Source organism: Lynx rufus, unplaced genomic scaffold (genome assembly GCF_022079265.1).
Source record: "Lynx rufus isolate CCGP_SWC_20201006 ecotype Redwood Valley unplaced genomic scaffold, mLynRuf1.p SCAF_4, whole genome shotgun sequence".
In the NCBI taxonomy this organism is placed as follows: Eukaryota; Metazoa; Chordata; class Mammalia; order Carnivora; family Felidae; genus Lynx; species Lynx rufus.
In genome coordinates this window covers 5,501,860-5,516,744 of record NW_025814856.1, presented here as the reverse complement: position 1 = coordinate 5,516,744, position 14,885 = coordinate 5,501,860, and the positions used below count along the sequence as shown (strand labels likewise).

At 52.2% G+C, this 14,885-nt stretch overlaps 1 protein-coding gene across 4 annotated transcripts in view; it reads left to right on the top strand.

The window, feature by feature from the left end:
- The window catches only part of ARHGEF18 (Rho/Rac guanine nucleotide exchange factor 18), an 83,826-nt gene that overhangs the window by 54,425 nt on the left and 14,516 nt on the right, over positions 1–14,885 (top strand). For all 4 annotated transcript variants that reach the window (XM_047095127.1, XM_047095128.1, XM_047095126.1 and 1 more), the window contains 5 exons: positions 9,148–9,286; positions 10,328–10,440; positions 10,571–10,711; positions 12,460–12,710; positions 13,404–13,529. In XM_047095127.1, the coding sequence (XP_046951083.1) occupies positions 9,148–9,286; positions 10,328–10,440; positions 10,571–10,711; positions 12,460–12,710; positions 13,404–13,529 (770 nt within the window). The remainder of the gene's footprint in view (positions 1–9,147; positions 9,287–10,327; positions 10,441–10,570; positions 10,712–12,459; positions 12,711–13,403; positions 13,530–14,885) is intronic.

Below are 14,885 nucleotides of genomic sequence, written 5' to 3'. Positions count from 1 at the left end.
CTCCAGAGACAGACGCCAATCTCAGCCTGCAGGGAAAGTCTGCACTGAGACAAAGAGTGGGGGCAGGGACAGGGACGGGACGCAGGACCGCAGTAAAGATGAGAAAAGTGACAGTCATTTTGAAGCCAAGCTTTTGAAACCGCTGTGCAACAGGGGGCGGCTGTTCCTGCCTAATGATGTCACTTGGCTGGTCCCTTTATGCGACCCTTTCCAGAAAACTGGGGGGACTTCTGTGCCAGGGCCCATCTGCCTTCCCAAGCTGTTCCTGGTTGCCTTTGAACAGCTGGAGGGATCTGCTATTGAGAACATAAAATTCGTGCTGGGTGGCTCGAGCTGGTTGAGTGTCCGACTCTTGATTTCGGCTCAGGTCATGATCCCAGGGTCGTGGGATCAAGCCCCACGTCGGGCTTCATGCTGTTAGCAGAGCCTGCTTAGGATTCCCTCTCCCTCTCTCTCTGCCCCTCCCCTGCTCGCTCGCTCACTCACTCTCTCAAAATAAGTAAACTTTTTAAAAAAGGGTTTTTTTTTTCCTTTTTATTTTATTTATATTCAGGTTAGTTAACATGCAGTATAGCCTTGGCTTCAGGAGTAGAACCCAGTGATTCATCGCTTACATATGGGCACCCAGTGCTCATCCCAACAAGGGCCTCCTTAATGCCCCCCACCCACTTAACCCAGCCCCCAGCCCCCCCTCCAGCAACCCCCAGTTTGTTCTCTGTATTTAAGAAAGAGTCTCTTATGGGGGCACCTGGGTGGCTCAGTCAGTTAAGCATCTGACTTCGGCTCAGGTCATGATCTCACGGTTCGTGAGTTCAAGCCCCACATCGGGCTCTGTGCCGACAGTTCAGAGCCTGGACCCTGCTTCCGATTCTGTGTCTCCCTCCCTCTCTGCCTCTCCCCAGCTTGTGCTCTCTCTTTCTCTCTCTCTCAATAATAAATAAACTTAAAAAAAAAAAAAGTTTAAAAAGAAGTACCTTTAGTATTTAAAAAAAAAACAAGAAAGAGTCTCTCATGGTTTGCTTGCTTCCCTTTCTGTTTTTATCTAATTTTTCCTTCCCTTCCCCTGTGTTCATCTGTCAAGTTACTCCAATTCCCCAACTAAAAAAAAGTTTTTAAATTAAGGGATGGGTACTGAATTTTTAGATATAATGCAGTTGCACACTTAATAGTCTACAGCATAGTGTGAACATAGCTTTTATATGCGCTGGGAAACCAGAACACTCATTTGACCCGCTTTATTGTGGTGGGTCTGAAACCGAACGCACAGTATCTCCGAGGTGTGTAAGTAAGTAGGGTCGTGATATCTGTCACACAACTTAGTCGTCTGATTTGCTCACAGAGACCGCTCTTCAAGCCACCAAGACAAAACAGGTTTTAAAAAATAATCATCACGGGGCGCCTAGGTGGCTTAGTCGGTTAAGTGTCCAAGTCTTGATTTCGGCTCGGGTCATGATCTCACGGTTCGCGAGTTCGAGCCCCACATTGGGCTCTCTGCTGTCAGCACAGAGCCTGCCTTGGATCTTCTGTCTCCCTCTCTCTCTCTCTCTCTCTCTCTGCCCCTCGTCTGCTCGCTCGCTCTCTCTCAAAAATAAATAAACATTTAAAAAACAATCATCATGAGAACAGGCTGCAATTTGTTGCTGAGAACAGCATGTATTTTTTTCCTCTGGGCAAAGAACTTTTCACATTTTCCCTATTGGCCTCCTGTTTTTGCCCCTGCCTCTTCCCCAGGTCCCCGCGCACAAACGGCTCTCTGGTACGGTCTCTGCAGCGGGCCCAGTGCACGCCGATCGATGGCCCCTCTCAGCAGTGGGCAGACGGTGCTAATTAGGCCCCGAAGCAGCGGTCGTGGCGGTCGTGGCGGTGTGCAGACAGCGCTAGGCGGCCGGGTGCTCACCTCTGCTCCGTGGCCCCAATCCCAGCACCGCACCGCCGCCCCCTCCGTCCCGCCACGGCTGTCTGGTTTAGGAAGACACGAGGGCAGGACGAACGCACATTCCCGCCTCTCTCTGCCAAGGGCAGAGTGACTGACCCACACCGTCTGTTCTGCTCCTGCAGAAAGATGGCTGTACCTCACCGAGTTTATTGGCTGGTCCAAAGCTTTACGGAAGGGCGTCCGACTCTGGGTTTCAGCCCGTGTCGTGATCTCGCGGTTCATGGGTTCGAGCCCCACATGGGGCTCTGCGCCGACAGCTCGGAGCCTGCTTTGGATTCTCTGTCTCCCTCTCCCTCCGCCCCTCTCCCACTCGTTCTCTTTCTCTCTCTAAATAAATACACTTTAAAAATAAAAAATGAAAGCTTTACTGAGCTATAACTCACGTACCATACAGCTCCCCCACGTAAGTGGGGTCCCAGTCACCACAGTCAGCGTTAGAACCCCACAGAGAAACCGTATACCCCTTAGCTGTCGCCCTCTGTTCTCCCCCAGTCCCACACGGCCGTCAGTCTTTCTGTCTCCATGGCCTTGCCTCTTCTGCCCATTTTCCTGGAGACGGACGCCTACAATATGTGGTCACTTGGGTCTGACCTCTTTCACTCAGCAGATTTTCCAGGTTCATCCAGGATCCAGCCTGAAGCAGGGCCTGGTTCCTTGTAGGGCCGAGTAATAGCCCATCGTGTGAATGGACCCTGTTGTGTTTTTCCAGCCATCAGTCGACGGACCTCTGGGGCCAATTCCGCTTCTGGCTGTTGCGAATAGTGCTGCGTGAACATTTATGTACAAGTGTTTGTGCAGGTACCCGTTGTCGCCTCTTTCGGGCGTGTACCTGGAGCGGATTCCTGGAGGGAGTGGCACCTCCACGTTTAACCGTTTGAAGAAGCACCAGTTTTCCAAAGCGCTCCACCACCTTGCGTTCCCACCAGCAGCCCCGCAGTTTTGCGTGTGTTTGAGAACGTTGGAGGCCCGGGCCCTGGCAGGCACGCCCCCGGGCCCCTGGGTGGCTGGTGTTTTCAGGGTCTGTAGGATTTGTCTGAAGCAGGTATGGGAAGACAGCAGACCTGGAAATGACTGCCATGAGAGAAGTTTGTACTCACGGCCCCCAGGAGCAGGAGGTGGGGCACGCCACACAGGGCCGCAGGGGGCTGCCGGATGCCCCAGGGTCAGTCAGGAGCCAGAGGGCGGGCATGAGTGGAAGATGTGGGCAAGAGCCTTCACTGTGGTTTCCGTGGGGAGGAATGGTCGGGGCGGGGTGAACAGGCTTAAGACTGGCTGGATTGAAAACCCCAGCGGGCTCTGGGGTGCAGGCGCTGGCCCTGGTTATCCGGCCCCGGGCCCTGGGGTAATCGGGGCAGGGGGACGGTGGCCCCGAGTGTGAAAGCCCGACGGACGAGGAGGCTGGAGCGTGGGCTCTGGGTTGCTGGGTGTGCATGTGAAAGGTGCTCTTGCAAGCGAGTCCTTTCCTGTCTCTAGGATCCCGCCAGCCCTGACAGGGGCAGGCTTTCCTGGGTCGGCAAGGTGCCACCTGTCAGATCATCAGAAATACGGAGTAAGGGGCGCCTGGGTGGCTCCGTCGGTTAAGTGTCTGACTTCCGCTCAGGTCGTGATCTTGCGGTTCATGAGTTCGAGGCCCCAGCTCGGAGCCTGGAGCCTGTTTCGGATCCTGTGTCTCCCTCTGTCTCTCTGCCCCTCTGCAGCTTGTGCACATACTCTCTCTCTCTCTCAGAAATAATAAATGAATAAACTTAAAAAAAAAATACAGATTAAAACGACATGATTGAAGCAGCTGGTCTGTCGCAGAGCCCCCCACTCGTGTCTTGATCAGGCACTCATTTCCGTGGCTGCACATGTTCTAGAAAGACTCGATTAGTGATTGTCCACCCCTTACTTTAAAAGTCTTAAGTGGTGTGAGAGGGGCAGTAGTGGTTAGTTCCTCCAGAGGAAAAAGAATGATTTATCTCCAGAGGCCATATTGCTGTCAGATGTACAGCATTCTGTTTTTCTGTAAGAAGTCCCCCCAGCTCGGAGACCTTTGGGGAGTGTGTGTGTAACAAGTCATAAGGAAGTACAAAGAATATCAGAGCTCTCAAGAAATAGCGTGTGTGTCTGAGCAAACAAGGGTGTTCTACAATGTAATAGTAATTTCTCAGTCAACAGTGTTCTTACGTACAGCCTGCCCTCATTTATTCCCGGATTCTGTATTTGCAAACTTAACTTCCTCGCTGAAACGTGTAAGTAACCTGGGGGCGCCTGGGTGGCTCAGTGGGTTAAGCGTGCGACTTCGGCTCAGGTCATGATCTCGCGGTTTGTGAGTTTGAGCCCCGCGTCGGGCTCTGTGCTGACCGCTCGGAGCCTGGAGCCTGCTTTGGATTCTGTGTCGCCCTCTCTCTCTGCCCCTCCCCTGCTCACGTTCTGTCTCTGTCCCTCTCTCAAAAGTAAATAAACATTAAAAAAAAAATCTTACACGTAACTTCCAAATCAGTACCTGTGGGGCGTTCACAGTCACGTGCAGCAGACGTGTCCAGTGAAAATACAAGTCCCCAGCACGCATGTTCCTATCCAACAAGGTGACGTGACCTTCTGCCTCCTTACTTCACCTCGTACTTGAACAAGCATCCTTTTTGCAGTGTGCTTAATGCCATGTTTTTCACATTTTTGTGCTCTCCGTCGGTGATTTGGCTGTTTAAAATGGCCCCCCAGTGGGGCGCCTGGGTGGCTCAGTTGGTTAAGGGTCCCACTCGTGACTTCGGCTCAGGTCATGATCTTGTGGTCTGTGAGTTTGAGCCCCGCGTGGGGCTCTGTGCTGGCAGTGCAGAGCCTGCTTGGGATTCCGTCTCCCTCTCTCTGTCCCTCCCCTGCTTGCTCTCTGTCTCTCTCTCTCAAATAAAAATAAGCTGTAAATACACACATACATACACGCATAAAATGGCCCCCGGGCATCGTGCTGGGGTGCTGTCGGGCATTACTGAGTGCAAAAAGGCTGTGATGCGTCTTTCGGAGGAGGAATTACGTGTGTTAGGTACACTCCGCTCCCTTCAACCATGAGTTGTAGTCCTACTGACCATGAGTTCAATGCTAATAAATCAACAGCATGTATGAAATAAGGTGTCTTTCAAGAGAAACACATATAAAGCAAGGTTGCGTATTGATGGGCTGATGACGGGCGTGGGCAGAAGTTCCCGGGAACCTAGCCTTGTAGCTTCCCCAGGAGCGGCGATTCGGTATTGGCTAAAGCAGGGCTCACTGCAACTTTATGGAACATCACTATGGGGAATAATGAGAGGCCGCTGCAACTTTTTGTCTTGAAATAGCTTAAAATTCACAGGAAGTTGCAAAACTAGTACAGAGTCTCAGGTGTCCTTCACCAAGCATCCCCCAGGGATGGTAATCTGACATGACCTCAGCCCGTGGTCAAAACCAGATCACTGGCATCTGTACAGTATTGTTAACTAGGGGACAGACCCTGTTTGGGTTTTGCCAGTTGTCACCTGCACTCTTTGGTGAGGGAAAGGGAGTGAATAGTTCTAGGACATTTTATCCTTTGTATGTAGAGATCTGAGTAACCCAACTCCACTGTCAAAGGGCAGAAGTGTTCCATCCCAAGGAAACAGTGACTCCTTAAAAAAATAAATAAATAGGGGCGCCTGGGTGGCGCAGTCGGTTAAGCGTCCGACTTCAGCCAGGTCACGATCTCGCAGTCCGTGAGTTCGAGCCCCGCGTCAGGCTCTGGGCTGATGGCTCAGAGCCTGGATCCTGTTTCCGATTCTGTGTCTCCCTCTCTCTCTGCCCCTCCCCTGCTCGTGCTCTGTCTCTCTCTGTCCCAAAAATAAATAAACGTTGAAAAAAAAAATTTTTTTTTTAAAAATAAAAATAAATAAATAAATAAATAAATAAACAAACATAATATTGACCATTTTAACCGTTTAAAAAAAATTTTTTTTAATTTGTTAATGTTTATTTTTGAGAGAGAGACAGCATGAGTGAGGGAAGAGCAGAGGGAGAGGGAGACACAGAATCCGAAGCGGGCTCCAAGCTCTGAGCTGTCAGCACAGAGTCTGACGCGGGGCTCGAACTCACAGACTGCGAGATCATGACCTGAGCTGAAGTCAGACACTTAACCAATTGAGCCACCCAGGCACCCCCGTTTTAGCCATTTTTAAGAGTACATTCCAGCAACATTAGCTACATTCGCACTGTTGTGCAACCACCCCCACCTCTGTCTCCAGAACTTTCTCATCTCCCCAAACTGAGATTCTGTCCCCATGAAACATGGACTCCCAGCCCCTGGCTCCCACCATCTACTCTCTGTCTCTGGACGGGACTCCTCTAGGGACGTCCTGTGAGTGGATTCGGGCAGTATTCATCCTTTTGTGTATGGCTTATTTTGCTTAGCATGATGTCCTCAAGTTTTGTCCGTGCTGTAGCAAGCATCAGGATTTCCTTCCTCTTTATGGCTGAAAAATATTCCATAAAACAATGATTTCTTGACCCGTTTTGTGGGAGGCACTGCCCTCCATTCTACTCGGGAAACAGCGATCAGAATAAATAAGTAAATTGTATCATATGTGAGAGAGACCAGCTTACTGTTCTTTCAGCTGAAATTCTGTCCCTTGTACCCCTTTGAGTACCTGGTGTCCCTAGTCATGACCCTTAGCCGTGAATACCTCAAAGTATCTTCTCAATTATCAAGGGAAGATTTAAGTTACTGTAGATTTAGTGTGTCCATCATTTATTAAACTTCTTGGGGACTAGTGATGCTCAGAAGATGTTTATGGTGACTTTTTCTCCTGCAGACTCTTTGGTTAAAGCAGAATGTGGGACACCTGGGTGGCCCAGTCGGTTAAGCAACCGACTTCGGCTCAGGTCATGATCTCGGCAGTTCACAAGTTCAAGCCTGAGTGCTGACAGCTCAGAGCCTGGAGCCTGCCTCAGATTCCGTGTGTCCCTCTCTCTCTCTCAGAAATAAACATTAAAAATATTTTTTAAAGCAGGATGTATCTCACTTCGGGTAAGATGTCGGGTCACAGGAACAGTTGGTCAGCCAGGCAAAGGACACATTTCAGGGTTGGTCCCATATTTGTATATTTGAATCATAATTGCCTAGGTGGGGTTTACAGTGGTGTCGAAATGGCAGGAAATGCCTGCCCTGGACCACGGAGGCCTCAATTTATGACTTTCACCTTGGTGAATGGGTGTTCATATATGAGAGAGAGCCTCATCACCTTTGTCTCTATGATAATAGCAGTGGTAAGCCACTTAGTATCATGACGCTGGGGTGTCTGGGGTCACTGGGCAAATGTCACCCCCACCATACAGAGCTGTGTTACAGAATGAACGGATACGTGTTCCGCGTGGAATATGGCATCACGCCGCCTAGTGCTTAAGTCTCAGCTGATAAGCTCTGTCCATTGCTCCTGGACCAGTTTTCTCTCCGACATGTGCCCAACTGCATGTTTCCAACCACCCTGAATTTCCACCTAAGTTAAAACTTTCAGAATGCAGAATCCCACTGTGCAGAAAAGCTCTTAAGTACATTTTCCTCTAGTGCTGGTCCCTTAGCCACCCCAAAGGTCATGGTCTGCATGCGGCAGAGAACCACGGTCCCCACTACTTCCCTGTGTGACAAAAAACGAAGCTTCGGGGTGGGGGCGCCTGGGTGGTTCAGTGGGTTTAAGCGTCCAACTCTCAGTTTTGGCTCAGGTCATGATCTCATGGTTCCTGAATTCGGGCCCCACATTGGGCTCCATGCTGACAGTGTGGAGCCTGCTTGGGATTCTCTCTCTCTGTCTCTGCCCTTCCCCTGCTTGCTCGCTCGCTCTCTCTCTCTCTGTCTCAAAAATAAACAAAATAAACTTAAAAAAAAAAACAAAAACAAAAAATGAAGCTTGGGTGCCCGGGGGGACCCAGGAGCCAGGTCAGAAAGGTAGTGGACAGATTTCTTCCTTTTATAAAAAATTTTTTTTTTTTTTTTTTGAGAGAGAGTGCGTGAGCAAACTGGGAGGAACAGAGAGAGAGGGGGACGGGATCTGAAGTGGGCTCTGTGCTGACAGCAGAAAGCCCGACACAGGGCTTGAACTCACAAACTGTGAGATCATGGCTTGAGCCAAAGTCAGATACTCAACTGACTGAGCCACCCAGGCGCCCACAGTCGCCTCCAGATTTCTTCCTAACGTTGCTCTTTGTCCTCGCCTGGAATAGAGCTTTCAGTGTGGTTTTCACCCTGAGAATGAATTAGCCAAGCAGCCCATCTCAGCTCAACTTGATTTGTCAAATAGAAGAGGGTGAGAGTTTGGCCTTCTGAATTTCATCTTTCCATCAGTGGGAAAGGTGACCAGAGAATTACACACATCCTATCATCTCGTTTCCTACATTAACGAGCAGATGAGTGTGAAGAACCCTTTGGAGCCCCTGTCGTGTGTCAGGTTGGTTTGCAGTCGTTGCGTAAAATAGGATTGGCACCTCTCGTCCGTCCGCTCTGCTGCTCAAATTCTATCAGAGTGCTTTTACGGTCAGGGGTGCGTGTGGCCACACATCGTGCCCTGCAGTCTCTGGGTCTCGGAGTCATCCTGACATCCGATCTCGGGTTAATTACAGCCGTGTGTGCGCGTGTGTGTGTGTGTGTGTGTGTGTGTGTGTGTGATGTCGGCACGAGCCACGCCAAGCGCAGAGCTCTTGGTGATTTTAGATTATTTACAGTGAATATAAACTACTCTCCGCCTTTTACCTCCTGCCAAGATGGAAGGGGTGTCGGGGTTTTTTTGTTGTGATTTTACCAAAGGAGAAGATATTGTGCGATTTCCACACTAAATGGTCACAGTGGGGACCAATTTCCTGCCCTCCAGACCCGCTGTCTCAGCCAATACAGTAGGAGAAGACGCGGCTTTACATTTCTAGAAGGATCACACGGAGGCATAAAAGCGACGCAGCCCGGCCTCGCACCGTGCCGGGCCCTGGAGCCCGGACCGTGAACATGGGGAACACGCATTCCAAAAGCAGTGACAGAGACGGCGCGCTCCGTGGCCGCCCCGAGCTGTCTTTCTACAGCTCTTTTCCTCGGAAATGGAGCGAGAACGTCTTTCTGGATAACGAGCTGCTGACCTCCAAGATCCTGTCCGTGCTGCGGCCGCAGTCGGAACGGGGCTTCCGGACGGGCCAGCTCCGCTACCCTGCCCACTTTCTCAGCACCAACTCTGTGTTTGCCTCTGTCGCAGCGTCCTTAAAGGAGCACCCGAGGGCCACCCTCTTGTCCGATGGCAGCCCGGCCCTGTCCAGGAATGTCGGCATGACGGTCTCACAGAAGGGGGGGCCACAGCCAGCACCCAGCCCGGCGGGAACGGGGACGCAGCTCGGGTAAGTCAGGTCCCGTCTCTGCGCCAGGGGCAGCTACAGGTGAAGGGAGGGAGCAGGATGGGACATTCCCCTGGGACCCCGCAGATGGCCTCTCGGAAAGGAGACCCTCAGGTCCGTGTGAATCTGATTGTAGGCCCCCAGCCACACGGTGAAATTCCTATTCACACTTGTACTTGGCCGCTTGCAGCCAGCTGGGTTCATACCCTTGAAGGGCCTTTGGGCGGGGTTTCTGTCCGAGCCTGAGATGATGGTAGAAGTCCCACTGAGGTTGCCGTGGAGGTGGCATCCCGTTACTTACGCCTTAACCCTGTCCTCCGTGGACTCAAGGTGGTTCCCATATTTCTCCGTTCGGCGGTGTTTCGGTTGAAAACGTAATGCTAACAGATGTCATCACGGTGGTCCTTGCATGGGTTGGCGGGGAAGGGGGCTGATTATCTTTTTCCGTTAAGAAGGGTTCTCCACCCTCACCTGTGAGCGTGGCTGTGTCCACCTAACTCTCACTCGAAAGAATTGCAGGGGCTCCGTGGGCTCCAGTGGCCATTAAAGGAAGTGTACAATTCAACTCACCCTGAGAACATACCTGGACATTGAATTGAAGTCAGTTATGATGGGGGGGGCGTCCTAATGTTACGATTTTTACAAACAATCTGTGGGGTGCTTGGGTGACTCCGTCCCGGTTAAGCGTCAGACTCTTGGTTTTGGCTCGGGTCATGGTCTCGCGGTTCGTGGGTTCAAGCCCCATGTCGGGCTCCGCGCTGAGAGTGTAAGGTCTGCGTGGGATCCTCTCTCTCCTTTTCTCTCTGCCCCTCCCCTGCTCACTCACTCTCCCTCCCTCCCTCCTTCTCTCTCTCCCTCTCTCAGTAAACTTCAAAAAAAAAAAAAAGTAAAATCAATTCTTTTAAAAACAAAAAGATCTGTGACAAAGTTTAAGTGCATATAGAAATCTGGAAAGTTCTCAAATAGATTTGCCTTCCTAGAAAGGGTGTGTATGTGTATTTAATTCAGATTTTTTGAATAATGGTTTTTATGATTTTTATTTAGACCAGTCACAGGAGAGATGGATGAAGCCGACTCCGTATTTTTAAAATTTAAGCAGGCAGCTGATGACTCTCTTTCGCTTACATCTTCGAATGCCGAGCCCATTTTTGTAGAAGGTACGGCCCTCTGGCTTCTTTCCCAGGTGCCACGCTGGGAGAGTGCCGGGACCCCTATCCTTGTGTCCACGGGACACGGCCTGGGGCGGCCCAGAGCCAGTGGAGCAGTGGCCGCTTTTTCTTCCCTCAGACCCTTGCACGGCCTCGCTGAGGAGTGAGATCGAGTCGGATGCCCGCGAGTTCGAGGCCGAGTCCTGGAGCCTCTCTGTGGATGCCGCGTATGCAAAGAAACAAAAGAGAGAGGTGGTAAAGAGGCAGGATGTGCTCTATGGTGAGAAGTTCTGCACCGTCACGCTGACCTTCTACTTCCTTCTTTTCCATCTTTGTTTTGATTGATTGCGCCTGGGAGTCTGGGCTCCGCTGGGACCTCCGGCTCCGTCTGCTCCCCCAGGGCAGCCCTGCTCTCCCAGTCAGGGAAGAGGTGACCAGGGAGGGCTTTGTGGGAACGCATCCCTGAGGGCGAGCGTGGCCGAGTGCCCAGTCCTGACTCATCCTGACCCTGCTGGTGACCCTGAGAGAGAAGACTCCCCCAGGCCTGTCCCAGCCATCCCTGGTGACCACAGACAACGCCCCCCCCCAGGGGTTTGGGAGACATGTGACGTAGCACTGGCTCCTGGTTGGGACACCCCTTCCCGCTGGCCATTGGAGGACCCGGCTGTGGACAGCCGCTGTCCTGAGATGGGAGGTTACAGGTCACTGTGCAAAGCGTGGCTCTCAGACAAGAGCCTGTCCCCGGGCCTCTGGACCGCCTATAAGCAGGATGACAAGAGCCCAAGACAGCCACACTGGAATCTGAGGCCCTTCTCTCCCCAAAGCCCTCGCTTGTTCTTAGATTCTCCCTCCATGGGAATCATTCACCAGGACTGACACCGTTATGTCGTCCGAGGAGGCATTTTCTGCCCCTCATCGGCGTTCTGTGAGGAGATTCTGGCACACACGGGTCTTCACTGTTCGCTGGTGTTCTGCGAACTGTTCGCTGGTGGTGGTGTCCACTGACACCTGGGTCCCTCCCGTGTCACACACTGAGCTTTCTTCCCAGGCCGGAGGGGGTTGGGGTGTGGGCAGGAGGGGACCCTGATAGATGCTTCGCCTCAGGACTCCAGAGCAGGGCAGAGATCCTGCAGGGAGGTGCAGAGAGGACCAGTCTGGATGCTTCCATCCAGGCAGCCCTTTGCCACGTTGTCTCACTCTCTGGGCAAACACAGTCTGCGTCCAGCCCCCATGGCCGGCAGCTCTGGGCCGGGCTGTGTTGACCTTTGGTCTCCTAACAGCCTCAAGGCCGTGATTTCAACAACAGGTAAACTCCAACACAGAACCTGATCTTTCTTTGCCTTTTCACAGAGAATTAAATTCCTCACCTGAGCTCTGCTTTCTTGTCAGTTGTAGTCTGGGTCTGGTCAGTGACGTGCACAGACGTGTGAGTTTCACATCCGAAGGAATAGTGTTCATCAGAACAGTCTTCCTGATAGGGCGCCTGGGTGGCTCAAGTTGGTTAAGTGTCCGACTTCGGCTCAGGTCATGATCTCACAGTTCGTGGGTTCGAGCTCCGAGTCGGGCTCTGCACTGACAGCTTCGAGCCTGGAGCCCGCTTTGGATTGTCTCCCTCTCTCTGCCCCTCCCCCGCTCACTCACACTCTCTCTCTCTCAAAAATAAACATTAAAAATCAAATTAAAAAAAAAAAAAGAACAAAGAACAATCTTCCTGCCTAAAACAGCCTTGAAATGTCTTCGGGCATGAAATCCTCCTGTGAATTTGAGGTCCCAGCACACATCCCGGGTCCTCTCTTTCCTGATATCACCCCAGCCCTGGCTGCTTCCTTAAATTAGGACCTCCACAGCGCTGGGCCCCGGGGCGGGGGGAGGGGGGGCCTGCCCCCAGGCGGGGAGACCCCCAGGGCCAGGGCCCCGGTGCCGAGCTGGAAGCGGCCAGCCGGGCACGTGGTGGGCAGGCGGCACGCGTGATGCCATCGTGGGCGCCCTCCCCGGCGCGGGTGAGTCCCCTGGTCCGTGTCCCCGCAGAGCTGGTGCAGACGGAGGTGCACCACGTACGGACGCTCAAGATCATGCTGAAGGTCTACTCCAGGGCCCTGCAGGAGGAGCTACAGTTCAGCAGCCAGGCCGTCAGCCGCCTCTTCCCGGGTGTGGACGACCTGCTGGACTTGCACAGCCACTTCCTGTCTCGGCTGAAGGAGCGCCGCCGGGAGTCCCTGGAGGAGGGCAGTGACCGGAACTACGTCATCCAGAAAATCGGGGACCTCCTGGTGCAGCAGGTGGGCACGGCCGGGCCGGGCCAGTCTCTGCTGACTGAGAGGCCGTGGCCCTGGGCCGTCACGGGTGTGCGTGCAGCTCGTGGTTAGAAGCAGGCGCCTGCGTGCCAAGCACGCTTGTGCGAACACGTCCGCCCTTGCAGGCGGGGCTTTTGTCTGGTTCGCTGGCTGGGTTGTGTTGTGTTGTGTCTTGTTTTCCGGTTTTGACCTCCGTGTCTCCGGCTGTTAGAAGCGTATCTGTGGTAAAGGGCCCCAAGCCTAACCTGACTCCCGAGTCAACTTGTGAGCCTCGGCCAGGATTGACAGAGGGGACCCGTCAGTCCCCGTCCGCCCTCAGGGTGCTCGAAGCATCCCGAGTCCGCGAATCAAGAGCTAATTAGAAGAATACCCCTTTTGCTTTGAAATCTCTCTAACGTGCTGCGGCTCAAATTGATGCTCCCTTCTTGGATTTCAGGAAATGTTACAGCACTGTGATGTAGTAAAGCCCATTAGAAGGTTTTCTCCTTTTGCCTCACTGCACCTTGCATCGAGGCCCCCGTACTGAAGCGTTTCTCTGCCTGCGTGTATGTTAGACAAGAAAGGGGAATCCCAAGTCAATTCGAGGCACATTTTCATGGAATCAACTGAGCCAGACGAGAACACGCCCTGGTGGTTTGCACGCTCCCTCTCAGTAACCTCTCCGTTGTCTTTCTGCAGTTTTCAGGCGAAAATGGGGACAGAATGAAAGAAAAATATGGTGTCTTTTGTAGTGGCCACAACGAGGCGGTCAGTCATTATAAGTTGCTGCTGCAGCAAAACAAGAAATTTCAAAGCTTGATCAAGGTAAAAAAAAAAAAAAAAAAATTTTTTTTTTTTTTTTTAAATTAAAAAACGCATCCTCTTTGCTCTAGAATGTTTTCCACAGGACTGTAATCTTTGAAGAGCTTAAGGTTATAAGGTACCTGTTATAAACCAGGGGTTTTCAAGTTTATTTATTTTGAAAGAGACAGAGATAGTGCAAGTGGGGGAAGGGCAGAGAGAGGGGGAGACAGAGAATCCCAAGCAGGCTCTGCACTGTCAGCTTGGAGCCTGATGAGGGGCTCGAACTCACGAAACCGTGAGATCATGACCTGAGCCGAAACCAAGAGTCGGACGCTTAACCCACTGAGCCACCCAGGCACCCCAAGTTTTTCTTTCATTTTAACCACAAACCTGTTCAGAGCACGTCAGTGAAATCTGGAGAATTGCGAGATGTAAAACAAAGCAAAGCACACCCAGGCCTTTGTTCCTGGCCACACCAGCAGGCCACGGTGTGGAACCTGCTGACCACCACTCCTCCGACTGCTGAGGGGACACAGGTGTCATTCCCTCGTCCTGGGAACCACCCCTCTGGAGCCACCCGTTCCGCCTTCATAACTTACTCCACGCCTTTGCCCCCCCACCTCGCCTCCTTCCCTCTCTGGTCCCCATTTGTCCCTTGAGGCCTGGGAAATGACCCACACCTGCCTTCTGCCTAGTCACGTGCAGGTGCTCACAGCCCAGAACCAAAAATGCAACATCCAACCTGAGTCCCCGGGGAGGGGCAAGCCCCTGTCTCCCACATCCTTGCAAGTGCACCTGGGTTAAGGTCACTTGGCTGTCAGCATGCCTTCTGCAGCTTGGTCCCCGAGGACTTTAGTTGGAAGTGATAGCCAATAACTAGTGGTCTAGAGTTAAGAATGACAGGTTTTGGGGGCACCTGGGTGGCTCAGTCGTTAAGCATCCGTTTCTTGAGTTCTGCTCGCATCACAAGCTCACGACTCATGAGTTCGAGCCCCGAGTCAGGCTCTAAGCTGGCAGTGTGGAGCCTACTTAGGATTTTCTCTCCCTCTGATTCTCTTTCCCTGTCTCTCTGCCCCTCCTTCACATGCTCTCTCTCTCTCTCAAAATAAATAAACTTAAAAAAGAATGACAGGTTTTTAAATTCCGCCCCATTGCAGTTGCAGTGGATGTAGACGGGAAAGGCAGAGGGTCCGTTTGAGGTTGTCCCTGGAACTTTACAAACCCCAGAGTCCTCCTCTGGTCCTCCTCAAAAGTGGCTCCACAATGGCTGCATTCCTGGAGTGCTTGAGTGCCGAGGGAGCAGAGAAGCAGAATGTGTGGTATGCTCTGGAGGGCACCAGAAACCATGCTCCGCCCTGCCAGGAGCTGGCTTCCGGT